The sequence below is a fragment of the Oryctolagus cuniculus genome, chromosome 1 (assembly GCF_964237555.1).
Source record: "Oryctolagus cuniculus chromosome 1, mOryCun1.1, whole genome shotgun sequence".
NCBI lineage: Eukaryota > Metazoa > Chordata > Mammalia > Lagomorpha > Leporidae > Oryctolagus > Oryctolagus cuniculus.
The window spans coordinates 143,048,551-143,075,764 of NC_091432.1; the positions used below are offsets into that span (position 1 = coordinate 143,048,551).

The window sequence follows — 27,214 nt, forward strand, 5'->3', positions numbered from 1 at the left end:
CCACATAAGCCTAAGAGCTAAGACTGGAATGGGCACTAGCACAGTGGGTTAAGCTGCTGCCTGCGATGTTGGCATTCTGTACCGGGGAGCAGTTTTGAGGCTTGGCTGCTCTGCTTCTGATCCAGCTTCCTGCTAATGTCACTGGGAAGGCAGCAGATCATGAGCCAAATTTCTAAAGGGTGTGAGACCCAGATGGAGTTCCTGGCTCCTGGCTTTGGCCTGGCCCAGCCCTGGCCATTGAAACCATTTGGGGAGTGGACAAGTGGATGGAAGATCGTGTGTGTGTGTGTGTGTGTGTGTGAGTGTGTGTGTGTGTGTCTTGTCTCCTTCTATCACTCTGTCTTTCAAATACGTAAATAAATACATATTTTGAGGAAGAGCTAAAACCATAAAGCACTTAAAAGAAAACATAAGGGAAATCTTCAGAATGTGGGACTTGGTGATGATTTTTTAAATGTAACATCGAAAGTAGCAAACAAAATATTGATAAATTTGATTTCATTAACATTAAAAACGTTGTACATGAAATAGCACTATCACACTATGAAAAGGTAATCCACAGAGCGGGAGAAAATATTTGCAAGTCACATATTCCTGAAAAAAATCAATTCCCTAAATATATAACAAATTCCTAAAATTCAACAACAGCAGCAGCAACAGCAAAGCCACTCAGTTAAATGATGGTCAAAGCATCGGAATAGACAAAGAGATGAACACACCCCTAATGATTCGGGAAATACAAATCTGAACCACGGTGAGATACCACTGTACATACATTCTGATGGTCATTTTCCTGGAATAGAGAAAGGATGAGAGTACAAGAGAAAGAAAAGGCAATCTAGGGCCAGTGTGGTGGCGCAGTGGGTCAAAGCGCTACCTCCAGTGCCAGCATCCCATGTGGGTGCCGGTTCGAGTGCCCGCTGTTCCACTTCCGATCCAGCTCCCTGTTGGTGGTCTGGGAAAGCAGTGGAGGATGGCCCAGGTTCTTGGGCCCCTTGCCACCCATGTAGGAGACCCAGAAGAAATTCCTGGCTCCTAGCTTTGGTCTGGCCCAGCCTGCACCGATGTGGGACTTTGTCTCTCCCTCTATCTCTGTAAGTCTGACTTTCAAATAAATAAATAAATATTAAGAAAGAAAAGGCAATCATAAGTTCCGATGAGGTGTGCAGAAATGAGAATCTTGTGCATTGGTGGTGGAGGTGTAAAATGGTCCGTTTTTTAAATGGCACACCCCTTAAAAGATCATTTTCCCTTGAACTTTCTGAGGGCCCTCATATTACATGAATCCACTCATACAAAGTACCTAGAGAAGTAATCTTAATCTTTTTTTTATGCTGTTATACCACAGATGGAGTAAATTTTCATAGAAGTTGATGGGCTCATAGTTATAGAGCCTGAGAATTCCAGTATCCAGGTGTGGTCACCTGATGAGGGGCTTCTTGCTGGGTCATAAGATGGCAACAACATTGCGTGGTGACAGCACAAAAGATGGTAGTTGGGTTGGCATTCAGCCTAATGGTCAACATGCTACTTGGAACACCTACCTCCAGTGTTGGAGTGCAGAGTCCGAGCCCTGGCTCAGCGTCCAGTTCCAGCTTCCTGCTAATGTGCAACTGAGAGACAGCACGTGATGGCACCAGTTCTTGGGTCTCTGCCATGCACAGGGGAGATCCAGGTTGAGTTCCAGGCTCTTGGCTGTAGCCTGGCCCATCCCCAGCAGTTGTGGGCATTCTGGAGAGTGAATCAGTGGATGGAAGAAATATCTCTCTCTCTCTCCCCCTCCCTTTCAATAAATAATCGTTCACCAAGAGGGTAAGAGCAGCATACAGAAAGGGGCCCAAGCTTGTCCTCAGTAAGGACCAGAGAAGAGCATTCATCCATTCATAAAAGCAGGGCTTTTGTAGCCTGAGAATCTGTTAAGACCCCACCTTGAACACCGGTATAATGACAACTCAGTTTCAGTAGGAGTTGGGAAAGAGGCAGTCAAACCATGCGGTAGTCATGTTTTAACAGACAGGGGCCAGTGCTGCGGCGTAGTAAGCAAAGCCCCAGCTTGCAACACCAGCATCCCATATGGGTGCTGGTTCTACTGGCTGCTCCACTTCTGATCCAGCTCTCTGCTATGGCCTGGGAAAGCAGTGGAGGATGGCCCAGGTCCTTGGGCCCCTGCACCCACATGGGAGACCCGGAAAAAGCTCCTGGCTCCTGGCTTCAGATCAGCCCAGCTCCGTCCTGGCCCTGGTCGTTGTGGCCATTTGGGGAGTGAACCAGCGGATGGAAGACCTTTCTCTCTGTCTCTCCTCTCTGTGTCTGTAACTCGGCCTCTCAAATAAGTAAATAAATAAATCTGTAGAAAAAAAAAGGATTCTTAATTCTTACAGGCAGAAAATAGATGTGTGGGTGCTGGAGCTGGGGAGGGGAGGCGTCTGTGCAGTGGTTCACGGTGGAGTTCCAGCGTGGGAACCCGGAAACGCTCTGGAGGTGGATGGTGGCGACACTGCACAGCCCTGTGGCTGTACTGCATGTCCTTGCAATGCGCCTCAGCACTGGTTAAAATGGCGAATTTTTTAATGTTATGTCTTATATTATAGTTCCTTCTACAAGGATTAATAATTTAGTTTTAACTAGAAATACCTTACAAGTAGAAACACATCATGAATTTTTGTCAAAGTTAAAATATGAATAGAAACAGGTTATGGGGGAAAGGATATGAGGTCATGATGTTTTCTACAACAAGTATATTCTTTTGGGGCTGGTGCTGTGACGGGTTAAGCAGCTGCCTGCAATGCCAGCATATCATATGGGCTCAGGTTCAAGTCCGAGCTGCCCCACTTCTAATGATCCTGCATGAAATCAGGATACTTAACTCCCTGCTAATGCACCTTGCAAAGCAGAGGAAGATGGCCCAAGTCCTTGGGCCCTTGCACCCATGTGGGAGACTTTGAAGAAGCTCCTGGCTCCTGGCTTCAGCCTGGCCCAGTCCCAGCCATTGCGGCCATCTGGGGAGTGAACCAGCAGATGGAAGACTTCTCTCTCTGTGTCTCCATATCTCTCTGTAGCTCTGCCTTTCAAGTAAAATAAATGACAAAGGTTACAATAGTCCAGGTTGTTTCCTTAAACCTGTAATGACATAAATTAATATCTACATAGTAGATATTACTATATATTTTTTTCTTTATCCCAAAGATTTTCCCATATGCTGGGTCTTAAATCCCGTCATTAAATGCCATTTAAATAAATTTCTGAAATCGAACCTCACAAGACGCCCTTTAGAGACTTCAGAAAAGACCAACTTGCAGGGTGGGGGGATAAAAGCGGTTTCCAACGTCCTGCACAATGTTCCTCCTTCTTATGGGGCACACTTGTCTGCAGGCGCCTCGTTTCATTTGGTTTTAGAAAGACGTGGTGGGTAGGAGGAAGGGTCCGCCTACGCAGGGAGAGGCGAAAGGCTACATCACGAGGGTCCCTGGACACCCACCCAGCGCCTGCAGGACTTGCCTGGGGGAGCCATTAACTGAAGATACTTAGGTGGCCCTCCAGGGAAGCGCCCAGGGCGCCCAACTCGCCTAACCCCCCACCCGTCCCTGGGTCCATGGAGGCAGCTGCGTTCAGCCTGGGCACAGGTTCACACCCTGAGGCTTCGAAACCAGAGTCGAAAAGCACCCGGAGGCCATGCCCAGCTCTCTTCACACCCAATCACAGCACCGGCACGTGGTGGAGGCGGGGCCTTCCGGACCACAGACCAGGGCCTGAAAAGCCTGAGCCAGACACGCCTGAGCCAGGATCTTGGCCCTCAGCAGCTTAACAGCAAAGTGTGTGCAGAGTGCGCCTGCGCAGTGGTGGCCACCCAAGGTGAGTGCCCCCGACCCGGCCCAGTGAGGGTTGTCTGGGACAGGGACTGGAGGGGAAGTGGTGGAGGAGGTGGTGCAGATCCCCCCAGGAACGAGAACATCTACCTTAACACTGCCAGCCTTGCTGTAGGGAAGCGGGGAGGACCCAGGACCACCCCCACGGTGTGCAAAGCTGTCAACCGAGGGGCTTTCTCATCATCTACCGTAACAGGGCCCCCACTGTGTCGGTGCCTAGAGCGTGGGCAGGCGGCTTTGCCTTTTGGTGGATGCATCGCCCCTTGCCTGTTCTACCCCATCCCAGCCTCAGCCTCCACTGTCGTTGGGGGAATTCGTGGGAGTAAAATTGAAACATGTTTCTTCCAGCATGGTGGCCTTGGTTTCTGGTGGGGGAGTCGGATGGCCGTGGCGAGAGGATTGTCTCATCAGGTCCTCTCTCTTCCCTCTCCAGGTTTAGCACCATGAATCCCTCACTCTTGCTGGCTGCCCTTGGCTTGGCAGTTGCCGCCGCCGTCCCCGTGCTTGATCGAAGTTTAGACGCGCGATGGTCCCAGTGGAAGGCACAGCACAGGAGGGCGTACGCCCCGGTGGGTACCACGTGGACCCGTCCTCAGGGACCCCAGGGAGAGCAGGAGTTCCTGGGCAGAGAGCTCCTTCTAGAGGCCAGCTCTCACCAGGGCAGCACCTGCTGGGCCCCCTACTGAGCACAACAGGGCAGACCCGCCTGCTGGGTCTGAGCGTGGAGCCCGCCTCCCTCAAAGCCACCCTGCCACGGATCCTGTCCCACCTCTGTCTGCAAGGCCACTCCGTGAGGGCGGGCTGGGTCGTGAGTGGAGGTAACGACCATGAGCTGTGTGATTGCCCCTAGAATGAAGAATGGCGGAGGAGAGCCGTGTGGGAGAAGAACATGAGAATGATTGAGCTGCACAACGGGGAGTACAGCCAAGGGAAACGTGGCTTCTCCATGGCGATGAACGCCTACGGCGACATGGTGAGTGTGCTGTGGGTTGCTTGACCCCATACTTCCTCTCCTCTACCAAAATGATCTCTTGTTTTTCAACGTATTCTTCCTTTCTTTGCAGACCAGTGAAGAATTCAGGCAGGTGATGAATGGCTTTCACCATCAGCCAGACAAGAAGGAGAAGGTGTTTGGGAAAGCTGTGTTTCAGGAGGTCCCCTCCTCTGTGGACTGGAGAGACAAGGGCTACGTGACGCCTGTGAAGAATCAGGTATGGGAGTGTCAGGCTCAGTCCCCCTCCCCCCACCTGCCAGAGGACGGCCGGGAGTGGCCGACATGCTGGTAGATGTGGAGAGATGAGGTCAGACACCTGTTCCCGTGTGCGCTCAGGCCGGGAGTAGTGTCAGCATCTTGCTGTCTGTTTTGTGGATGACGGCTTTCATATTCCCTCCTCAGGGTCGGTGTGGCTCGTGCTGGGCTTTCAGTGCCACTGGGGCCCTGGAAGGGCAGATGTTCCGCAAGACTGGCCGGCTCGTGTCCCTGAGCGAGCAGAACCTTATAGATTGCTCTCGGCCTGCAGGCAACTACGGCTGCCGTGGGGGCCTCCCGGATCACGCCTTCCAGTATGTGAAGGACAATGGGGGCCTGGACTCGGAGGACTCCTATCCGTATGAAGCAAGGGTAGGTGGAGCTCTGTCCATTCTCATCACTCAGCTCTGCTTTATCAAATTGGATACCTTCGGCGATAAGAGACAGCTTTTCAGCATTCACGTGTTAGGTGGCAGAATCTGCTTCTGCCCAGTGGCCGTGCTGTCGCCAGAAATCATTAGGTGTTTGCACAGCTCTCAGATGAGATGGTTAACACACAGCCATTCTTGCGTCTGTATAACTCAGTGAACATACACACCATTCTACATCTAATCGGTTTCTCCTTTGCGAAAAATTTCTCATGGACAGGTAGACTTAGGGCATCTCATTGAAGAGACACAAGCCAATTTTCACTTTCAAATCAACCGACCGCATTCCGCTGCCTGGGCGGAATGTAACAGGGTTGACTCAGCCTCCTGGGCTGCAGACTGCTCGGCACCGCGGTTCTAACTCATGTTCCCCAGGAGGCGGATGGCAGTGACCAAAGTCTTTTCTCCCTGTCTCTTTAAAAGGATGGACTCTGTCGGTACAATCCTCAGGAATCTGTGGCTAATGACACAGGCTTCGTGCAGATCCCGGAGCAGGAAGAGGCCCTGATGGAGGCCGTGGCCACGGTGGGACCCATCGCTGTTGCTATCGATGCAAGCCATTCGTCCTTTCTCTTCTATAAAGAAGGTGAGCATGTGTCTATGTAGAAATGGATGCAGAAAAATTGTGAAAGCACCAGGACATCCCAGATGGTGATCTCTGTTTCTTGTGAAAGTCACTATCACGATGGGGGCCTGTGGATGGTGCACAGTTCATTCTGTTTTAGGGGCTATTTGTACCCGATGTTTGCATTTCGCATCGCTTCAGGCATGTCCTCATAAGTGTATGCACTTAAAAAATAGCTCTGTCATTCACTGTGTGGACTAGTTTACTGTTGTGGGGCAGGCATTTGTTGCAATGGGATGTTGGCACCCCATATCGGAGTGCCTGGGTTCGAGTCCCCCCCTCCACTTCTGATCAAGCTCCCTGCTAATGTGCACCCTGGGAGACAGGTGGTTGGGTCCCTGCCGCACCCATGTGGGAGACCCAGATTCAGCTCTGGGCTCTTGGCTTTGGCGTGGGGAGTGAAGCAGTGGATAAAACATCTCTGTGGGTCTCTGTCCCTGTGCCTTTCAAATAAAAAAAAAAAAGTGAAAAAGAAAGAAATCTACATTTCAACTTATGTCGACTTTCTCTGACTTCTGAATGTTTAAAACATTTCCAAAGATTTTTATTTCTGTCATAAATATGAAAAGAGCCTCTTGACTTAAGTTTCTGTGTGTTATTTGCTATTTTCTTAGACAGACATCCTTTGATGAGATTTCAAAGAGAGGTCTTCTAGGCCTCCAGGCGACTTTTCTACAAAAGGATTTGTGCTAATCAGCATTTCAGCTCCCTTTAGAGGAGAGCCTGGATCCCTTGCCTTGAACACAATGGGGCCTCTTTCATTCTTAACTGCAATTTATGTCATTGCACTGCGTTTAGACATGCCTCTAAATGGGCCATTGTCCGGGTCCCCTGGACCTCTCAGCCCAGCACTGATTCTTCCTCCCCAGGCATTTACTACGAACCCAACTGCAGCAGAGAAAACTTGGATCATGCTGTGCTGGTGGTCGGCTATGGCTTTGAAGGAGCGGAAAGCGACAACCAAAAGTACTGGCTGGTCAAGAACAGGTAGGAACGCCCCCAAATGCTTCTATTGGCAACCAAGGGGGAACTCCCGCTTGCAGTCAGCAGTTGGAAGCAGTTGCACAAATCCTAAGCACGCTTCTGAAATCCTGGATGTCTTACTCCTACTGGGGGTGAGCACAGAAGTGGTATGCATGATTTATCACTAAGATGCCATCAAAAGGGGCTGACGTTGTGGCGCAGTGGGTTAAAGCCCCAGTCTGCAGCACCAGCATCCCATATGGGTGCCGGTTCACATCCCGGCTGCTTCACTTCCGATCCAGCTCTCTGCTGTGGCCTGGGAAAGCAGTAGAGGATGGCCCAAGTCCTTGGGCCCCTGCACCCACATGGGAGACCTGGAAGAAGCTCCTGGCTCCCGATTGGCCCAGCTCCAGCTGATGCAGCCATTTGGGGAGTGAACCAGTGGATAGAAGACCTCTCTCTCTCTCTCTCTCTCTCTCTGCCTCTGCCTCTCTGTAACTCTGCCTTTCAAATAAATAAATAAATCTTTTAAAAAAGGATGCCATCAAAAAGCCTAGTATCGAGTTACCCATTTCTAAATTCTGAACACCTCTTAATTTTGTACTATTTCTGGCTGGAAAGGTGTCCTATCCCTTTTCTCTCTCTGTTTAGAAAGCTCTGCGCCAGGTCGGTACTGGACAGACGTGATGTACAGATGTAGATTCAGCCGTTTATAAAGGATAAGTAAGAGTCGCTGCCTCTCCTGTTTCTCTGTGTCAGTCTGAGGCTGGGGCACGGGGTTAAGGTCAGGTACTATTGCTCCTAAACCAAAGTGTTATTCTATCAAATGCAAAACCTGTTTCTCCTTCAGCTGGGGTAAAGGATGGGGCATGGATGGCTACATGAAGATGGCCAAAGATCGGAACAACCACTGCGGAATCGCCACGGCAGCCAGCTACCCCACCGTGTGATCTGAGGCGCGATGACGAGGAAGGACTTGCCGGGGACAGCGTATTTCGGGGAGGAGTTTCCTCTTTGCACTGCCAGCTCCACCTTGTGTGGGACACAGTACTTGAACACTGAAGATTCAAGTTAGGACCTAACGTTTGATGTTTGCTACTAGTAATAGGTTGCCATTGCTTCAATTTACGCTATCAGGATATTTGCATTGTGGATTTGCCAAAATTATTTATTGATTAATAAAGTTAATTTTATGCAATATGAAAAGTTTTGTTGTTTTTAGTGCACTGACTTCTTGGGCAGTCAAACCCATAACGGGGCTCCCCAGACAGAACTGAACGTGACAGTGGTGCACGGGGAGAAAGAGGGGGCACCTGCCAGCTCTTCTGGCTACAAACGTGCAGATCCATGTCCCTGCCTGTGCCTCTGTCGCTCCCAGTCCTTGTAAACCTCACAAGTGATCTCTAAGGACAAAGGAAATGGTTTCAGAGAAGAGCAGCCTCGCTTGTTAGACACACATGTGATTTCTTTCCTGGAAAAGGGCCTGAGAGGTCACGGTCACTTCTGCAGCCCAGGCCAGCCTCCGGCAGCCCCTGGGAGGCCTGGTCCAGAGCCCCGGCCCCAGCTGCGGGTGGAGGCACCGTGGCCACTTTGCAGTAGGGGACGGGCAGGGCCCCAGGGCACCCAAGGCCTGGGTAGGGGACAAAGTCTTGACTTTGAGGCTGGCTTCAGACCCACTGCTGTGGCCTGGGAGGGTGGGAGACAGGGAGGGACCAGAACCAGGGGTGGTCCATGGCCACATTTAGACCACACAACACTGAAAGGTAAATGTGGGAATCCGGGCCTGCATTGCACTGGTTAGTGAGCACACCCGCCCATCCCCCGAGTGTTTCCAGAGTCCCACTCAGGAAGCCACCGGGAGCAGGTGGAAGAAGTGAGTGATGGAGCACGGAGGTGACAGCTGGGGTCTCAGCCCCTGGGGCCTCCAGCAGTCTCTGACCTTGTCCACACTGATGGGACCGCGAGCCACGCTGACTCACCTTGGCCTCCCACTGCGGCTGCTACCGTTTCTAGCTTTTGTTCTAAAACTGGCCGATGTTGCCGAGGAGGGAAGGAGCTGGGTGTTGAGGTAAAAACACTCAGGGTGGCAGCAAGAGCCCGGTGTGGGTGGGGACCTTCGTGTGACAGAGCTGGAGTTAAGTAGCACCTGCTGTGTGCGGGTCATCAGCACCCACCCCAAGGGGCAGGGCCATCAGGGACAGTGTGGGAGTCAGGGAGGGCTTCCAGGAAGAAGGGAGACAGACCACAGCCAGAGCCAGGTGTGAGAAGAGACAGAGAGGCAGGGTCTTGGCAGGGAGCCCCTGGGTTAGGCTGCTTCCCTGTCTCTCACCGAGAACCAAGGCTCCCGGAACCCGGCCGCGTGGGGCAGCCGCTCTCATGCTCCCCGGTGGCCTCGGCCACGTCGTCCCCACTTGGGGGTCACTGCTCCTGCAGGAGGCAAGTGTGGGTTTGGCTGGACTGGGTGTCCAGGGGCCTCCCTTGAGAGGCTGGTCCTGGAGGCTGGTGCTGGCTGGGCCTCTGCCGGTGCCGAAGATCACACACCTGCTCCTGGCGTGGGCATCCCACAGCGCGAGCACGGAGGGAAAGAGCTGCTGTCTGCGTGGCCCACGCTGAGAAACTGCCCACTGAACTCCACGACCACCGCCATCCGTGAGTAAGGAAAGCATCTTTGAGATCCACGTCTCTTTTGCAGAGTGGGTGTGGCAGGTGTGTGTGTGTGTGTGTTGGGGGAGGGGTGGTGGTGGATGAGAGCTACAGGACAGGAATGTTCTGGAATTCTGGCCTCACTGAGGCAGCCTGATTGGAGCCTTGTCCTGTGGTAGGTTTCCCTCGAGGTCATCTCCCTGTAACTCTTGGTGAAGCCCTCCCTGTCTCCCCTGGCTGGGAACACTCAGCCCACCCTTCTCAGAGAGGCTCTGTGTGGCTGAGACTTGCCCAGGCGACGCTGGGGTCAGCTGCTGGCGGAGGCTCCTGCGTCTGTGCCCTGGGAGGGACCCGCTGGGCAGGCTCAGTGCGAGTCTCAGGACAGGCACCCCCAGCTGGAGATGCCTCTTTGTCAAGTGACCCAAGGACCCTCTGTGTCTCCCTTCCCCTTCTCTCCTTTTCCTTGACCGATTCTTCAATTTTTCCCATGAACGACACGCATCTGAAGCAATGACCTCCTGAAAGTAGTTAAATTTTATTATAACATTGAAATAATGTTTAAAACAATGAAAATTTTAAATAAAAACTGAAATAATACAACACAAAGGGAAAGTGCCTCCTCATATCCCATCCAAGCAAAAACACCTTGAGCTCTGGACATTTGATAATAGAACACTTGCTCTGGTCCTTCCTTCTCCCCTAGAGGGCGCCACATCCCTGATGTAAACTAGAGCTTTGCCCACACTGCCACTGAGGGTGAGGTAGGGAGGGAACAGGATTATCTCTTCACTATTGAGTCTCCAGCTCAGCACAGCACTGCTTCGTATAAGGGGCCCAAAGTACTGGATGAAAGCATACATAGTAAAGGAACAGCAACAACAAAAAACCACTTTGGTCGGCGCTGTGGCGTAGCAGGTTAAAGCTTCAGTCTGCGGCACTGGCATCCTATATGGGCACTGGTTTGAGTCCCAGCTGCTCCACTTCTGATCCAGCTCTCTGCTAATGGTCTGGAAAAGCAGCAGTGGAGGATGGCCCAAGTGCTTGGGCCTCTGCACCCACATGGGAGACCGGGAAATAGCTCCTGGCTTCAGATCTGCCCAGCCCCAGCTGTTGCGGCCATTTAGGGAGTGAACCATCAGGTGGAAGACCTCTCTCTCAGGCTTTCCCTCTCTCTGTCTGTAGCTCTGCCTCTCAAATAAATAAATAATCTTTTAAAAAGAAGCTGAAAAGTTCCCATCTGACCACAGAATGGTGATCTCACAGAGGTTAGGAGGGATAGGGGGAATGGGATGCGTTTGGATGATGGGTACCAAATGAAAGTCAGATGGAAGGGGTAAGTTCCTAGTGTCACATAGCATAGTGGGGAGGCTGGAGTCCCCTAGTATACATTGGAAGAACAAATAGAAGGAAGAAGCTCCAAGCCTCCAGTCATCAAATAACATCAAAGAAGGAGAAGCGTTGTTTGCCCAGTTTTGATCAGTAGACATTTTATATATGTATGAAAATGTCACACTGTATCGCATGTCAATGTATAATTATTATTAATAAAATATTTTTAAATGGCTATTATTAAAAAGATGAAAAATAAATGCTGGTGAGAATGTGGAGAAGGGGAACTCTCATGCATTGTTGAATGTGATTTAGCACAGCCAGTGTGGAAAACAGAACAGAGGTTCCTCAGAAAACCTGGAGAGAATTAGCATCTGATCTGACTATGCCACTACTGGGCGTGACTATGCAAAAAAAATGAAATCATTGTATCAAAGAGATAGTGGCACACCCATGTTTGGTACAGAACTATAAACAATATCCAGGATATGGAAGCAGCAACCTAAATGCTGCCAATGGTTAGGTGGCTTAAAATATGAGGTATATATACACTATGAATATTATTCAGTCCAAAAAACGAGTGAAATCCTATCATTTATGACATTCTATATGGACATAATGTTAAGTGAAATAACCCAAATCAATACAAAGATCGTATGTTCTCACTCATGTGTGGAAGCTAAAATTGTTGATCATGTAAAGTAGAGATTAGAATAGAGGTTACTAAGGAAAGGGTAGTTAAAATAGAGTTGAGGATGGGGTAGTAGTTGTACAATCTACATAGCACAGCAGGATAAATATAGTGCACAATAAATAATTACACATTTCAAAATAACCAGAGGAGGAGAGTTCAGAGATTCTCAACACACAGATGATAGCTGAGAAGGGGAATGCCAACTACACTGATTTGGTCATTTCATATTGTGTATTTGCATCACATCATAATACTGTACCCCACAAACAAGTACAATGATTGTGTCTCAGTTTAACAAAAACTGAATGTAATTATTAAATAAAAATAAAACCATTTTGCTATTCACCCCAAAATTATTATTATTATTATTTTTTTGCTCTTAGATCATTTGTCAAATTTTGCTCCAAGCAAGATTTGGGTCACAGTTATTGCGCTGGCTGACATAAGACCCCCAGTGAGGGGCCGGTATTGTGGCATAGCAGGTAAAGCCGCCGCCTGTAGTGCCGGCATCCCATATGGGTTCCGGTTCAAGTCCTGGCTCCTCCGTTTCTGATCCAGCTCTCTGCTATGGCCTGGGGAAACAGTGGAAGATGGCCTAAGTGCTTGGGCTTCTGCACCCACGTGGGCCCCGGATGAAGCTCCTGGCTTCAGATGGGCCCAGCTCCAGCCGTTGCGGGCAATTGGGGAGTGAACCAGCAGATGGAAGGTCTCTCTCTCTCTGCCTCTCCCACTCTCTCTGTGTAACTCTGACTTTCAAGTAAATAAATAAATCTTGAAGAAAAAAAAAAAAAGACCCTCAGTGGATGCCTGCAACTGTGGATGGTACTACACTCCATATGACGCTTTTTACTACGCGTGTATATCTGTGAAGAAGCTTAACAAACACATTAGGCATGCTAAGCATGAACAACAATACCTGATAATAAAATAGAACCATTCTAACAACGTGCAGTAACCAAGTGGCCAGGATTACTCCTTTTGGGCTTCGGGGCATCGCTGGGTAAAATAAGAGTGGCCTGAACACAAGAACCGCGGTACTGCAGTCGACCTGATAACCCAGACAGCTACTACGTGACTCGTGGGAGGGCTCAGCGTCGAAGCCCGCACAAGGGAAGGATTCACGTCCTGGCCATGAAGGAGTGGCGTGGCATGAGATTCCATCACAAGGCTCAGAACGGCTTGCGACTTACATGCCATGAATGATTTCTTTCTGGACTTTTCCATCTGGCGTTCTCTGACCCTGGGGGAGTGCGGCTAACTGAGTCCCTGCAAGGTGCACCTGTGGATACGCTGCAGTGTTTACAAGTAGGAGGGCCAGAAAGCCACCCACTGCCTCCTTGCTGGCATGCACAGTTCTGTCCGGAGAGCCCAACTACGCGTTTGACTATGCAAGAAGCCAGTTCTCTAAAAACAAAGCGAAGATCCACCACTATGTTGGAAATCAAGTTTTATTTTTAAAAATAAAAAAGATACATCCTTTAAAATATGAAAATCCAAAGTCACCAAGTAAGCCAACAATACAAAACTCGCTATAGCAATAATTATAATGGTAGTTGCATTTTAACAAGTGTAAAGTATCACAGAGTTCGAGCCCCAACTTGGGGATCTGCAGGAATTTAAGAGTTGTATCCTACCCAGGAGGGCCTGGTCCGGTTGAAGACAGAATTTCCTCCTCCAGATACACAGTCCCAATCAAAGGCTTCCTTATCAGGGGGCATCAGCTCACACAGTGGGGTAGCTGGCATGGGAGGCGATTCCACAGTGGTTGTTTCGGTCTTTAGCTATCCTTATGTAGCCAGCCTCGCCCCATCGCTTACCCCAGCTGAAAGAAAAGCAGGTTTTCCATTTCATGGAGAGAATAAAGTATAGTGACTTTATTAACAACGACATCTAGCTTGAGCAGCGTGTCAGAGGTCATGGACTTAGCAGAAAGAGGCAGATATTTGGGTTGGTCCTTTATAAACTGCTGAACCTAAATCTGCATATCACTTCTGTGCACAGTGCCCCACTGCAAAATCACAGGCAGAAGCAGGACAGGTTGTCTTTTTAGCCAGATGTTGCATGATTATTTAAGCTGTCTAAACTGACAAATGCAAAGGTACTCGTGCCGCCAGCAAGCTTGCGACGGTGTCTGAATGTTATAATCACATGTGACACTGCTGTGTTCACCCTTAGTGGGAGGAAGACATCCAGGATTTCAGAAGCCTGTTTAGGATTTGTGGTCCTGCCTCCAGCTGCTGATTGCAAGCAAGAATTCCTTTTTGGTTGCCAATAGAAGCTTTTGGGGGCATTCGTACCTGTTCTTGACCAGCCAGTACTTATTGCTGTCGCTTTCCGCCCCTTCATAGCCATAGCCGACCACCAGCACAGCGTGGTTATGGTGTTTGCTGCTGCAGTTGGGTTCGTAGTAAATGCCTGGGGAGGAAGATCAAAGATTGGTGGAGAGGGTCCAGCGGACCCCTGACAGCGACCCACCTGCCACCCACAGGAAGGGAGGCTTCTCTACATGCCATAAATTCCAGAAAAGACTTACAAATTGGAGCTATTGTCATCAAACCCAGGGTTCTGGGATCTCATCTATAACCAGTGGAAACACAAATTAGAATGAACCCTTATGTAAAAAAATTGGCCGGGAGGCCTAAAAGACTACCCTGAAATCCTGTAATTCAACTCCCAGGGCATCAGTCTTAGGAAATAAAGTACAAAATGGCTTGAATCACCAGGCTCCTGCCAGATTAAATGACTGAAGTAGAGGTCTCTTTAAAAATTCTTAAATATCAAGCATTTGGAGAGAACGTTAGGTCGATTAACCCATAAAACAAATGATACAGCTATTTTAAACATTATGAGGTATGGGGATATGCTTCTGGTGATGACGGGTGGAAACACCCTGCACAAACACCCTGCACAAACACCCTGCACAAACACCATGCACAAACACTGTGCACAAATACCATGCACAAACACAGAGCACAAACATTGTGCACAAACGCTGTGCACAAACACAGAGCACAAACATTGTACAGAAATTCCACAACAATGAAATCTCTGCAGCCAATTATTTACACTGAACGTCACACACCAGACAATCCACATTTTCTGGTTTCACAACTCTTATGCATCAGTGTCCACAAAGAATACTGACCTTCTTTGTAGAACTGGAAGGAAGGGTGGCCTGCATCAATGGCAACGGCGATGGGGCCCACTGTGGCCACGGCCTCCATCAGGGCATTTTCCTGCCGAGGGATCCGCACGAAGCCTGTGCCGTTAGCCACAGACTTCTGGGGATCGTACCGACAGGGGAGATTCTATTCAAGGCAAAGGGGAAAGAGCTTGGTTACTGCAATCCCCCTGCCTCCCTGGAGAGCATGCGTGTGAACGACAACCCTCAGCACTTTGGAGCAATTGCAAGTGAGCACTGTTACAGATCACCCCAGGCAGTGGAAAATTAGCTCATGTCAGTGAAAGGCCCGAGGTTTATCTATCAATACGATTTTCACAACACAGGAATTTGCATTATATGTACAACATGTGCCTAACAAGCAGAACAGCCGTGTGTCAACCATGTCATCAGAGAACTGTATGATACCTAATAATTTATAACGACAATACACCGATTTGCATTGAGAGTCCCTGCTGTCTGTGGACTCGGAAATGTGTGTGTCCCGTCTGAAGGTGCCCACTTTGCAAAGCGGAGCTTAGTGACAACAAGGTAAGGAGCTCCACCTACCCTTGCTTCATACGGATAGGAGTCCTCCGAGTCCAGGCCCCCATTGTCCCTCACATACTGGAAGGCGTGATCTGTGAGGCCCCCACGGCAGCCGTGGTTGCCTGCAGGCCAAGAGCAATCTATAAGGTTCTGCTCGCTCAGGGACACGAGCCGGCCAGTCTTGCGGAACATCTGCCCTTCCAGGGCCCCAGTGGCACTGAAAGCCCAGCATGAGCCACACCGACCCTGAGGAGGGAATATGAAAGCCGTCATCCACAAAACAGACAGCAAGATGCTGACACCACTCCCGGCCTGAGCGCACACGGGAACAGGTGTCTGACCTCTTCTCTCCACATCTACCAGCATGTCGGCCACTCCCGGCCGTCCTCTGGCAGGTGGGGGGAGGGGGGCTGAGCCTGACACGCTCATACCTGCTTCTTCACAGGCGTCACGTAGCCCTTGTCTCTCCAGTCCACAGAGGAGGGGACCTCCTGAAACACAGCTTTCCCAAACACCTTCTCCTTCTTGTCTGGCTGATGGTGAAAGCCATTCATCACCTGCCTGAATTCTTCACTGGTCTGCAAAGAAAAGAAGAATACGTTGAAAAACAAGAGATCATTTTGGTAGAGGAGAGGAAGTATGGGGTCAAGCAACCCACAGCACACTCACCATGTCGCCGTAGGCGTTCATCGCCATGGAGAAGCCACGTTTCCCTTGGCTGTACTCCCCGTTGTGCAGCTCAATCATTCTCATGTTCTTCTCCCACACGGCTCTCCTCCGCCATTCTTCATGCTAGGGCCAATCACACAGCTCATGGTTGTTACCTCCACTCACGACCCAGCCCGCCCTCACGGAGTGGCCTTGCAGACAGAGGTGGGACAGGATTCGTGGCCAGGGTGGCTTTGAGGGAGGCGGGCTCCACGCTCAGACCCAGCAGGCGGGTCTGCCCTGTTGTGCTCAGTAGGGGGCCCAGCAGGTGCTGCCCTGGTGAGAGCTGGCCTCTAGATGGAGCTCTTTACCCAGGAATTCCTGCTCTCCCTGGGGTCCCTGAGGACGGGTCCACGTGGTACCCACCGGGCTGTACGCCCTCCTGTGCTGTGCCTTCCACTGGGACCATCGCGCGTCTAAACTTCGATCAAGCACCGGGACGGCGGCGGCAACTGCCAAGCCAAAGGCAGCCAGCAAGAGTGAGGGATTCATGGTGCTAAACCTGGAGAGGGAAGAGAGAGGACCTGATGAGACAATCCTCTCTCCACGGCCATCCGACTCCCCCACCAGAAACCAAGGCCACCATGCTGGAAGAAACATGTTTCAATTTTACTCCCACGAATTCCCCCAACGACAGTGGAGGCTGAGGCTGGGATGGGGTAGAACAGGCAAGGGGCGATGCATCCACCAAAAGGCAAAGCCGCCTGCCCACGCTCTAGGCACCGACACAGTGGGGGCTCTAGGCTTTGCACCAGAGCTACTGAGGTCATGGGGTAATGTCCCACAGATGTCCCTGTCTGGTCCTGCAAAAGTGGGAAAGAGGAGAGGGAACCCCAGGATTGGGAGGACCCCTCACACCTCATACACCAGGAGGGACATGTGTCTTTTAACCTCAGCTTCTGGGATGTGCTCCAGGAGACCCTGGGAAGACCAGCAGCTACCGCCCCTGCTGCCTCACACCCCGGCCTGGTCTGCCAACACCCTCACATTGCCTCAGCCAGCTCCTGGGTCCTGTGGTGGCCACGCTCGCTGGAAGCCAGGGCACTCAGTGCCAGCTCCTGGGCAGTGCCAGGCAGGCCCCCGGACTCTGTGTTCAGGTCTGGGTCGGCTTTTCCAGGCTGCACCCCTGGCAGGCCAGTCTCAGCTCACTCCACCTGCCCTTGCCCTCTCCGCACAAGAGCCCTGAAGCCCAGAAGGTTGCCCGAGGGCGCCAGAAACAGTGAGCATCCCAGCCGAGGGTGCAGGGGATGCACTGCGTGCCAGGAAGCTGACCACTGACCCAGCCTGAGACTCCCGCGATCGGTCTCCGTGCCTCCCTGGAGTCCCCAGGAGACCTCCCCGCTTTCTCCTGTGCTCCGTTCCCACGGGTCACGTCTGCTGCCCCCACTGCCCCGTGCGGAGTCCCCACCTGTCAGAGGCACTCACCTGGGCCCTCAGAGGTCCTGGCCCCATCCTGGCTGACTCAGACTTTAAGGCCAAGATCTGAGGTGGGATAGGCCCCGCCTCCACCGCATGCCTGCTCTGCGATTGGCTAAACCTGCCCCTGGGGGAGGCTTGGGCCCCTGTGCCCGCGGCGGGGCAGGTGCAGGGCTCGGCTCACCCAATGCGTTCCAGCTCCCAGCTGGGCCTGGGGCTCATGAGAAGCCGTCCAGGCCAGTCCAGCCTCCCCTTTGTCCCTTGTGCTGCGGGGTGTTTGGGCCAGGCCCCGCAGCGCGTGCAGTCTGGCGGTTCCTGCTCCAGGCGCCGCGCAACCGGGGTCGGGGCCTGGTCGGGTTCTCTCTCAGCTCTGGGTGCTCTGTGGCCAGAGACCTGGATAGGCAGGGCGGGTCTCCCATGCAGCTCCGGTGATGGTCGCGGCCCCAGCCCGGGAGGTTTGGGGGCCAGGACGGCTGCGTGCGCGGCTCTCGGCCGGCCGGGCGTGTGCCTGTGTCTGCCTTGGTGGCAGGATTTAAGATACTCAGTTTAGGAAGCCAGGGGGCCAAGCTGTAGCTCGGCATCAGGTTAAAGCTGCTTCCCAGGATGCCAGCATCCTATATGGGTGCCGGTTCCAGTCCTAGCTGCTCCACTTCTGATCCAGCTGCCTGTTAATGCGCCTGGGAAAGCTGCTGAAGATGGCACAAGTGCTTGGGCCCTGCACCCATGTGGGAGACCCCGGTGGAGCTCCAGGCTCCTGGCTTCCATGTGGCCCAACATCAGCCCTTGCAACCATATGGAGAATGAACCAGATAGAAGGTCTCTTCCCTTGCCTCCCTCCCCCATCTCTCCCTCTCTTTCTAACTCTGCCTTTCAAATAAATAAAATAAATATAAGAAAACGTTTAGATAGAGAAAAAATATACAAAATGCACATTAACTCTTAAAACGAAGGGTTTAAAGACACAACCCGAAGTGTTCTAAACCTTTGTCCTTTTAATTGCATAAAAAATTGTAGAAAATATCTTTGAGGCAAAAAACCATCACATCTTTCCCCCCACAATATCTGTCTATGCCTATTTTTATTCCATTGATAAAAAATAGTCATAAGATATTTCCTTTTATAAGCTTACTTATAATTCAAAGTGAGTTGATAACATATGTAGGACAATCACACCTATAATTTTCTCATTGTGTTAACACATATATAACATTAAAATTACCATTTTGGGGTCTGCATTGTGGTGTACTGGGTAAAGCTGCCACCTGCAATGCCAGCAAACCATATGGGCATCCGTTTGTGACCTGGCTGCTCAGCTTCCAATCCAGCTTCCTGCTAATGGCCTGAAAAAAGAAGCCAAAGATGACCTAAGTGTTTGGGCTCCTTGCTGCCCATGTGGGAGACCAGGATGAAGACTCTGGCCCAGCCCTGGCCATTGTGGCCATCTTGGGAGTGATTCAGTAGATGGAAGCTCTCTCTCTTTCTAACTCTGACCTTCAAATGAATAAGTAAGTCTTAAAAAACAACAACAACAACAACAAAAAAAAAACAAACGGGCCGGTGCCGTGGCTCAATAGGCTAATCCTCCGCCTAGCGGCGCCGGCACACCGGGTTCTAGTCCCGGTCGGGGCGCCGGATTCTGTCCTGGTTGCCCCTCTTCCAGGCCAGCTCTCTGCTGTGACCTGGGAGTGCAGTGGAGGATGGCCCAAGTGCTTGGGCCCTGCACCCCATGGGAGACCAGGAGAAGCGCCTGGCTCCTGGCTTCTGATCAGCGCGGTGCACTGGCCGCGGCGGCCATTGGAGGGTGAACCAATGGCAAAGGAAGACCTTTCTCTCTGTCTCTCTCTCTCACTGTCCACTCTGCCTGTCAAAAAAAAAAAAAAAAAAAAAAAAAAAAAAAAAAAGAAAGAAAGAAAGAAAGAAAAAAAAACCGAAACTACCCTTTGAACCATTTTTTGAGTGTGCAGCTGTCATCACCATCCGTCTCCAGAACTTTCTGGTCTCCTGTGTACCCATTACACAGCAAACAGCTCTCCGCTCCCCTCCCCCTCCCCCAGCCCCAGCATCCAGAATCTGACTACAGCATGCTTTGAGCTTATCCCCTTCCCAACTCCAGTTGAAATTTACTTGCAATTTTAACAGTATTAAGAGACGGGACCTTTAAGAGAAGGTTAAGCTGTGTCGTGGCATGTGTTGGCATTTCCGTCCTTCGTAAGGCTGAGCAGTACTCCACAGTCTGTAGATACTGCTAGTTGTTTGTCTTCTCATCTGCGGGTGGACATTTGGGCTGTTTTCCCATTTGGCTACTGTGAATAATGTTGCCAGCAGCATAGGTGTACAAACATCTCTGAATCCTACTTTTCTCTTGGGTGTACTCAAAGTAGGCTTGTTGCATACATAATTCTGTGGTTAATTTGATTCTATGGTTCCCACAATGGACGCCTTTACACGGCCACCAGCCATGCCCAAGGGCTCCAGGGGTTCTGACTTGTGCTCACCCACTGCTTAGCAACACGCAACCTGTGTTCTCCCGCTTCTTGGTCCCTTCGTGTCTCTCTGGAGGAATGTTGCGTCAACGCCTTTGCTCTCCACTTACTGGGTCATTTTGTTGTTGGGTTTTGGGAATTCTTTTTTTATGTAAAAGTTGTAAAATTTTATTTTCCTTTTTTTAAAACTTTTATTTAGTAAATATAAATTTCCAAAGTACAGCTTATGGATTACAATGTCTTTCCCCCTCCCCATAACTTCCCTCCCACCCGCAACCCTCCCCTCTCCCGCTCCCTCTCCCCTTCCATTCACATCAAGATTCATTTTCAATTATCTTTATACAGAGAAGATCAATTTAGTATATATTAAGTAAAGACTTCAACAGTTTGCACCCACACAGAACATAAAGTGTAAAGTACTGCTTGAGTACTAGTTATAGCATGAATTCACATTGAACAGCACATAAAGGACAGAGATCCTACATGAGGAGCAAGTGCACAGTGACTCCTGTTGTCAAATCGACACTCATGTTTATGGCGTCAGTAATCTCCCCAAGATCTTTTTTTTTTTAATTTTTTTTATTTTTGACAGTCAGAGTGGACAGTGAGAGAGAGACAGAGAGAAAGGTCTTCCTTTTCCTTTGGTTCACCCCACAATGGTTGCTGCGGCCAGCGCGCTGCGCTGATTCGAAGCCAGGAGCCAGGTGCTTCTCCTGGGCTCCCATGTGGGTGCAGGGCCCAAGCACTTGGGCCATCCTCCACTGCACTCCCGGGCCACAGCAAAGAGCTGGCCTGGAAGAGAAGCAACCGGGACAGAATCTGGCGCCCCGACCGGGACTAGAACTCGGGTGCTGGCGCCGCAGATGGAGGATTAGCCTAGTAAGCCGCGGCGCCGACCTCTTTTTTTTTTTTAATTAATTTTTTTATTTAATAAATGTGAATTTACAAAGTGCAACTTTTGAATTGTTGTGGCTCCCTCCCCCAACCTCCCTCCCTCCCGAGGCCCTCCCCTCTCCCACTCCCTCTCCCATCCTGCCCTTCATTGAGATTCATTTTCAATTACCTTCATATATAAAGATCAACTTAGTATATACTAAGCAAGGATTTCAACAGGCTGCACTCATGGGAATTCTTTATTCCGAGTATTAATCTTATCATGTATGTGACTTGTACACACATTCTTCCATGCTATGAATTGCTTTCTTACTATGTTGAGAGGATCTTTTAATGCAGAAAAAGTTTCACTTTGATGAAATCTAGTTTAGCTATGTTTTCTTTTGTGCCTATGCTATATTGAAAGCCATCACCACGTTGCATGTTGTGAAGACTTTTCCCTATGTGTTCCTTTATGCATTTCATGGTTGCAGCTGTTCTGGTGAGGTTAATTTGAGTTAATTTTTGTATGTGCTATGAGGATAGATTCCAACTTCCTTCATTTCCAGGTTTCCTAGCATGATTTGTTGACAACAGAATGATCCTGGAACCACACATAAGATCTTTTTTTTTTTTAATCTCTGTATAAGAAATTTTATTTTAAGGTCTTATAAGAAATGGTAGTGGGGCTGGCACTGTGGCACAGCAGGTTAAAGCCCATATGTGCATCCCATATGTGTACCGGTTCTAGTCCTGGCTGCTCCTCTTCCAATCTAGCTCTCTGCTATGGCCTGGGAAGGCAGCAGAGGATGGCCCAAGTCCTTGGGCCCTTACACTCATGTAGGAGACCTGGAAGAAGCTCTTGGCTCCTGGCTTCGGATTGGCACAGCTCCGGCCATTACAGCCATCTGGGGAGTGAACCAGCTGATGGAAGACCTCTCTCTGTGTCTCTATCTCTAACTCTGTCTTTCAAATAAATAAAATAAGTCTTTACAAAAAAAAAAAAAAAAAAAAGAAATGGTAGCACTTCTCTGTAAAACTAGCTGGCTGGCACTCAGTTATAGAAATATACTATATGGAAAATGGCTAGAAGAAAGTGTTCTGTTGTTGCTTTCACACACCATGAGGTCCAATGCCATCAATCATTCAGATCTGAGATCTGAGCACGTGTTCCACTGTGTGTGTTATACAGATGGCCTCAGCCCATCACCAGAAGATGGAACAGGTGGAAAGCCCGAGACTGAGTCAGCACGGGTCCCTGGAGCCTGACAGCCGGCGGTGCGGCAGGTGCTGCTCTGAGGAACGGGGTCCTCTCGTTTCCTGGAACATCATGTAAACGCCCTGGAGGAGACACGTTCTCCTTCGCACAGTAGGGCTCATCGAATGCTACACTGGGGCAGGTGCTTTGGCATGCTGAGTGCCTCTACATAAAGAGCTCGGTGGGCCCGTGAAGCAGCCTCAGAGGCAACTTCTTTCTGATCTCCTCCTGCCCTGCTGCCTCCCGGCCCTTCTTCTCCTGTGAAGTGAATCCGAGAACCCGGAATTCCCGTCTCCCTTGCAAAATGACAACTTTCTCCCCGCAGCCTACCAGAAAGCCTCTGCATCCTGCTCTAACCACCCCCCCCCCCCCCGCCCTGGTCCTTCTGCTTAGCGGCGGGTCATAAAGCAATTCTCTGTCCCAGCTTGTCTGGTAACTAGTCATTCCAGATCAGTCCTGTCCCACACACAGAGACACCAAAAGTAACCTGGTGGACCGGCCTTGCTGGGACCCCACTCGGTGGGATGTCCCACCCTTGATGCAACCACATTTCTACGGTGCTGTCCATCTTTCATCAAACTTTATCATAATAATAGTTCTCCCTGGGTCTTTGGATTCTTAATGCCAAAGGCATTCGTGTCAAGGAAAACTTCGATTAAATGGATTATACTTTTCTCTTATTGGCCTGTCTTTTGTGATGGGAACCTTGGTGGTGATCTCTACGATGGTTCAGGAAAGATATGACAGCTCTCTGTGCCTCTAATCCCAAGTGTTCTCAGGTCTAAAGTTATCCCAAGAAATATTTGCCTGCAGGAACATAAGGATATGTCTTTTTAAAAAATATTTATTTATTTCTTTGAAAGTCAGAGTTACACAGAGAGAAGAGAGGCAGAGAGATAGGAGAGGCAGAGAGAGAGAGAGAGAGAGAGAGAGAGAGAGAGAGAGAGAGAGAAAGAGAGAAGGAGAGGCAGAGAGAGAGAGAGAGAGAGAGAGAGAGGTCTTCCATCCGATGGTTCACTCCCCAGTTGGCTGCAACAGCTGGAGCTGCGTCGATCCGAAGCCAGGAGCCAGGAGCTTCTTCCGTGTCTCCCATGTGGGTGCAGAGGCCCAAAGACTTGGGCCACCTTCTACTGCTTTCCCAGGCCATAGCAGAGAGCTGGGTCAGAAGTGGAGCAGCCGGGTCCTGAACCGGCACCCATATGGGATGCCAGGGTGTTAACCTGCTGTGCCACAGCACTGGCCTTTTGATGGCTAACATATTCCACTCCATGAATGTGCCGCATTTCGTTTCTCCGTTCCTCAGTTGGTGGACCTTTGACTGCTTCCGCTGTTTCGGCTGTGATGAGCAATGGTGCCACGGACACTACCGCAGGTGTTTCTGCATTTCTGTATGTTTTCCTTTCTCTTCAGGAAGGGAACCACATGCGTAACTTTTTGAGAAACTATCAGGCTGCTTCCCACAGTGACTACAACACTTTATTTGATGAAAGGGAAGAAATGGGAGATTTATGTGAGCTTTTATTTCTATCTTTTTTGGTTTTCCTATGAATTTCTCCTTCCTACTCATTATTTACAGTGAGGAGGATAATGAAATTGACACATACAAAGGTTCTGCCAGAAATACTGGACTTAAAAACTCAATTTATAGAGTATTACAAAACTTCCATGTTAAAATCTTTCTGCATTGCAGCCAGGTCTGCATTAAAATAGCAAGAAATGGCATCCCAGTGGAGTCAACCATCTTCAGTATCCTTTCACGGAGTTGCCAGTCATGCTGGCTTTGGAATGCAGACAATGCTAGCCCACCTCTGACAGGCATACACTTGAAGACGAAGCCTTGCTCTCAGCAACCCTTGGTTTCAGCCGCTGTAACATGGGAAGAGCACCATCGACCCCCTAAGGCCATGTTAAAAAATGAGATGATACAACATGAGTGTTGATAGAACCAGCCATAGGCAGAATTTCTCCCTGGAAAATTCACCTATCCTTGGGAAATGACATTCAATCCAAGGGCACGTTAACTTTGCAGCAAAGACTGTTGAGGCTGAGGCACTGTCCACAGATCCTGTCCACAGCTGTGATGGTGCTTATGAAACGGAAGTCTGCTGTAATGCACAAGAGTGAGTCAAGGATCAGAGAAGGCCGGCACCGCGGCTCAACAGGCTAATCCTCCGCCTGTGGCACCGGCACACCGGGTTCTAGTCCCGGTCAGGGCGCCGGATTCTGTCCCGGTTGCCCCTCTTCCAGGCCAGCTCTCTGCTGTGGCCCAGGAGTGCAGTGGAGGATGGCCCAAGTGCTTGGGCCCTGCACCCCATGGGAGACCAGGAGAAGCACCTGGCTCCTGGCTTCTGATCAGCGCGGTGCGCCGGCCACAATGCGCCAGCTGCAGTGGCCGCTTGGGGGATGAACCAACAGAAAAGGAAGACCTTTCTCTCTGTCTCTCTCTCACCGTCCACTCTGCCTGTCCAAAAAAAAAAAAAAAAAAAAAAAAAAAAAAAAAAAAAAAGAATCAGAGAAACAGATTTCAGCAGCTGTAAACCCTGGGAGCTGGCTCCCTCCCATACAAGCTGGTCCTGTGCTGTTGTCCTCCATGTTTAACCTTACTGTCGTGAGAAGCTCTCCCCTCTCGGATTCCAGACTTGTGAGTGGTCTGGAAGGAGGCAGACATGTGGCTCCCGTTCCACCAGGGGGAGAAAGGCAGTGGGTCTTGAGCAGTTTAGGTTTGTGGTGCCTAGGGGCCCCGGCCTGGGTACACAGTGATGTGAATAGTGTGGCCTTGCACTTACCCCCATCTCCCCACGTCTGTGGATTGGATGTTGGGGTGGGCAGGGCAGGGAGGCTGGATAATGGAAGCCCAATGATTGGAACTGGGAAATGTTTTGATTCTACGACCCTATTATGTCCTTTTTTTTTTTTTGTCAGGAGGTCCTATGGTGTGGACATGGTGTGAACCATCACTGCTACTTCCCTGTGCTGGGGGAGCTTATAATCAAATGGAATCATACAGACTTTGTACTTCTTCTCATTGACCCAACACTGAGCATTTTTCCTTATTTATGAATTCCTAGGTGATGAGGTTTCTACATAGCCTCCCATTGCCTTAAAATAGTGACTCTTAGAAAGCATGGCTGGGGCCGGCACTGTAGCGTAGTGGGTAAAGCCGCCACCTGCAGTGCTGGCATTCCATTTGGGCGCCGGTTCAAGTCCTGGATGCTCTTATTCCAATCCAACTCTCTGTTATGGCCTGGGGAAGCAGTAGAAGATGGCCCAAGTCCTTGGGCCCCTGTACCTGTGTGGGAGACCCAGAAGCTCCAGGCTCCTGGCTTCAGATCGGCGCAGCTCCGGCCCTTGCGGCCAACTGGGAAGTGAACCAGTGGCAGGAAGACCTCTCCCTCCCCCTCTCCCTCTCCCTCCTCCTCCCCCTCTCACTCCCCCTCCCCTTCCCCCTCCCCCTCTCCCTCTCTTCTATCTGTGTAACTCTGACTTCGACCTTTTGATACAGGTGGCCTGGCGCCCTCTATCATGCGTGGAACGTGGCTCTCTAATTCAGGTGTTTCTTGGCTCATCATGAGTGCCTACCAGCTGTCCTTGGCTTTGCCCCAGCTCAGCCTATTGTGATCTGTGTCTGTTTTTTTTTTTTTTTTCAATTTCCAAAGACTCACATGCCCAAACCATGGAACTGCAGGCTCCAGCCCGGTGAGTCCTGGTGGTGATCTGGAAACAAGGGTGGATGTTCCCACTCAGGGAGAACAGGTTAACGGCCAAGATGGCACAGTTGTTGGGGGCCTGCAACCTTCGTGTCTGAACCCAAACCCTGCCACCACCTTGGTATCTTTCCTCAAAGCACAAAACATTCATTTGAATAGAATGGAGACAGAATCCACCGCCCACCAACAAGGATCAAAAATGGGATCAAATCATAAAAACTCTTCCATCTTCCATCCAATATCACACAACAGGCATCTTTTTGTCAGTAGATATCTAGTAATTCATTGTTAGGACAAATCTCAATTCGTTTCACAATCTTCTATTTTCCTATTGAGGAATATTTCCATTTCTTTTTCATTTATAACCAGTACTGTGAAGATACAGCGAGTATGAGATATGTGTGAGTACTGTTATAAATCCACCTTCATAATGCCTTCCTATGATAACTTCAAGTGTGTTTGGATTTCACAATTTCTTTATGGAGTTCTCCAAATGTTCCAAGTCTTAACCTATGGAATCTTCCCTATAATCTTCAAATTTCCCATATCTTTAGAGACTTGATGCTTGCTCTCTGGTCAGAGCTCTTGCCAAAGAATTCTGGGGCATTTGATTCAATGAAGGCACTTCTAAATCTTTGGAGCCCCAGGGATCCCCAGGGAGAATGGCCCCGTTCTCAACATCTTCCAGTGGAAAACCCGTCTGCTTCATCCTCTACTACAACACAAATAACCATGGCAAAGCTCTCTGTTAGGGCTCAATGAGTTTATTCTGCTGTGTGTGGCCCAGCTAGGCTTGGATTGACAGCTAAGCTTGCTCTGTGTCTCACCTTCAGATACACAGGGCCAAGTTTGCCTTACCAGTTGCATTCCTGGCCTTGCTTGTGGTCCTGTCAGGCAGCAAGTAGAGCGACATCTCTGTGCCGGCGCTTGGCCAATACTGAGTGATGGAGACCATGATAATGATGTTGACAAGTAGCCGTGGGAAGCTGGTGAGGGATTTGGTTGAGGGGGCGCAGGGACAAGTGGTTACCCAGAGCCAAGCTGGCTCCTCTGGAGAGGAAAGAGGTTCAGGGAGCCATTGCTTTTGGGGGAGACTCTGCTTCCTTCACATCAGTGCCAGCAACACTGCACCTGTCACCACACCAGGTGCCAATCACACAAATGAGAAGATGAGAAGATCCGTGGGTCAGGTAATGCCCTCCAGTGAGGGCACTGATGTGAACCTTCACAGTGCAATGAAGCATCCTGGCAGGGCTGCTCCTT

The 27,214-nt window shown here is 50.1% G+C and overlaps 2 protein-coding genes across 2 annotated transcripts; one reads left to right on the forward strand and one right to left on the reverse strand.

Moving 5' to 3' along the window:
• Positions 1-4,721: 4,721 nt before the first annotated feature.
• On the forward strand, positions 4,722-8,326 carry LOC100356256 (procathepsin L). Its single transcript, XM_002708291.5, has 6 exons — positions 4,722-4,839; positions 4,931-5,077; positions 5,263-5,487; positions 5,967-6,129; positions 7,038-7,155; positions 7,982-8,326. Exons 1-6 carry the CDS (start codon positions 4,756-4,758, stop codon positions 8,079-8,081), a joined length of 837 nt encoding a protein of 278 aa, XP_002708337.2. The 5' UTR covers positions 4,722-4,755; the 3' UTR covers positions 8,082-8,326.
• A 4,901-nt stretch (positions 8,327-13,227) lies between these two features.
• Positions 13,228-16,714, reverse strand: LOC100347623 (procathepsin L). The gene is made up of 7 exons (XM_002708270.5): positions 16,581-16,714; positions 16,176-16,298; positions 15,938-16,084; positions 15,528-15,752; positions 14,943-15,105; positions 14,095-14,212; positions 13,228-13,619 (listed from the first exon to the last, which is right to left on the reverse strand). Exons 1-7 carry the CDS (start codon positions 16,704-16,706, stop codon positions 13,520-13,522), a joined length of 1,002 nt encoding a protein of 333 aa, XP_002708316.2. The 5' UTR covers positions 16,707-16,714; the 3' UTR covers positions 13,228-13,519.
• Between the last annotated feature and the right edge of the window lie 10,500 nt (positions 16,715-27,214).

Bases quoted from the DNA above. Each gene is read 5' to 3' on its own strand.
- LOC100356256 (XM_002708291.5), top strand. From the start codon at position 4,756: ATGAGAATGATTGAGCTGCACAACGGGGAGTACAGCCAAGGGAAACGT. The intron at 4,840-4,930 runs GTGAGTGTGCTG...CTTTCTTTGCAG, and splicing joins TGAACGCCTACGGCGACATG to ACCAGTGAAGAATTCAGGCA. The intron at 6,130-7,037 runs GTGAGCATGTGT...CTTCCTCCCCAG, and splicing joins CTTTCTCTTCTATAAAGAAG to GCATTTACTACGAACCCAAC.
- LOC100347623 (XM_002708270.5), bottom strand. From the start codon at position 16,706: ATGAATCCCTCACTCTTGCTGGCTGCCTTTGGCTTGGCAGTTGCCGCC. The intron at 16,085-16,175 runs GTGAGTGTGCTG...TTTTCTTTGCAG, and splicing joins TGAACGCCTACGGCGACATG to ACCAGTGAAGAATTCAGGCA. The intron at 15,753-15,937 runs GTATGAGCGTGT...TTCCCTCCTCAG, and splicing joins TGACGCCTGTGAAGAAGCAG to GGTCGGTGTGGCTCATGCTG.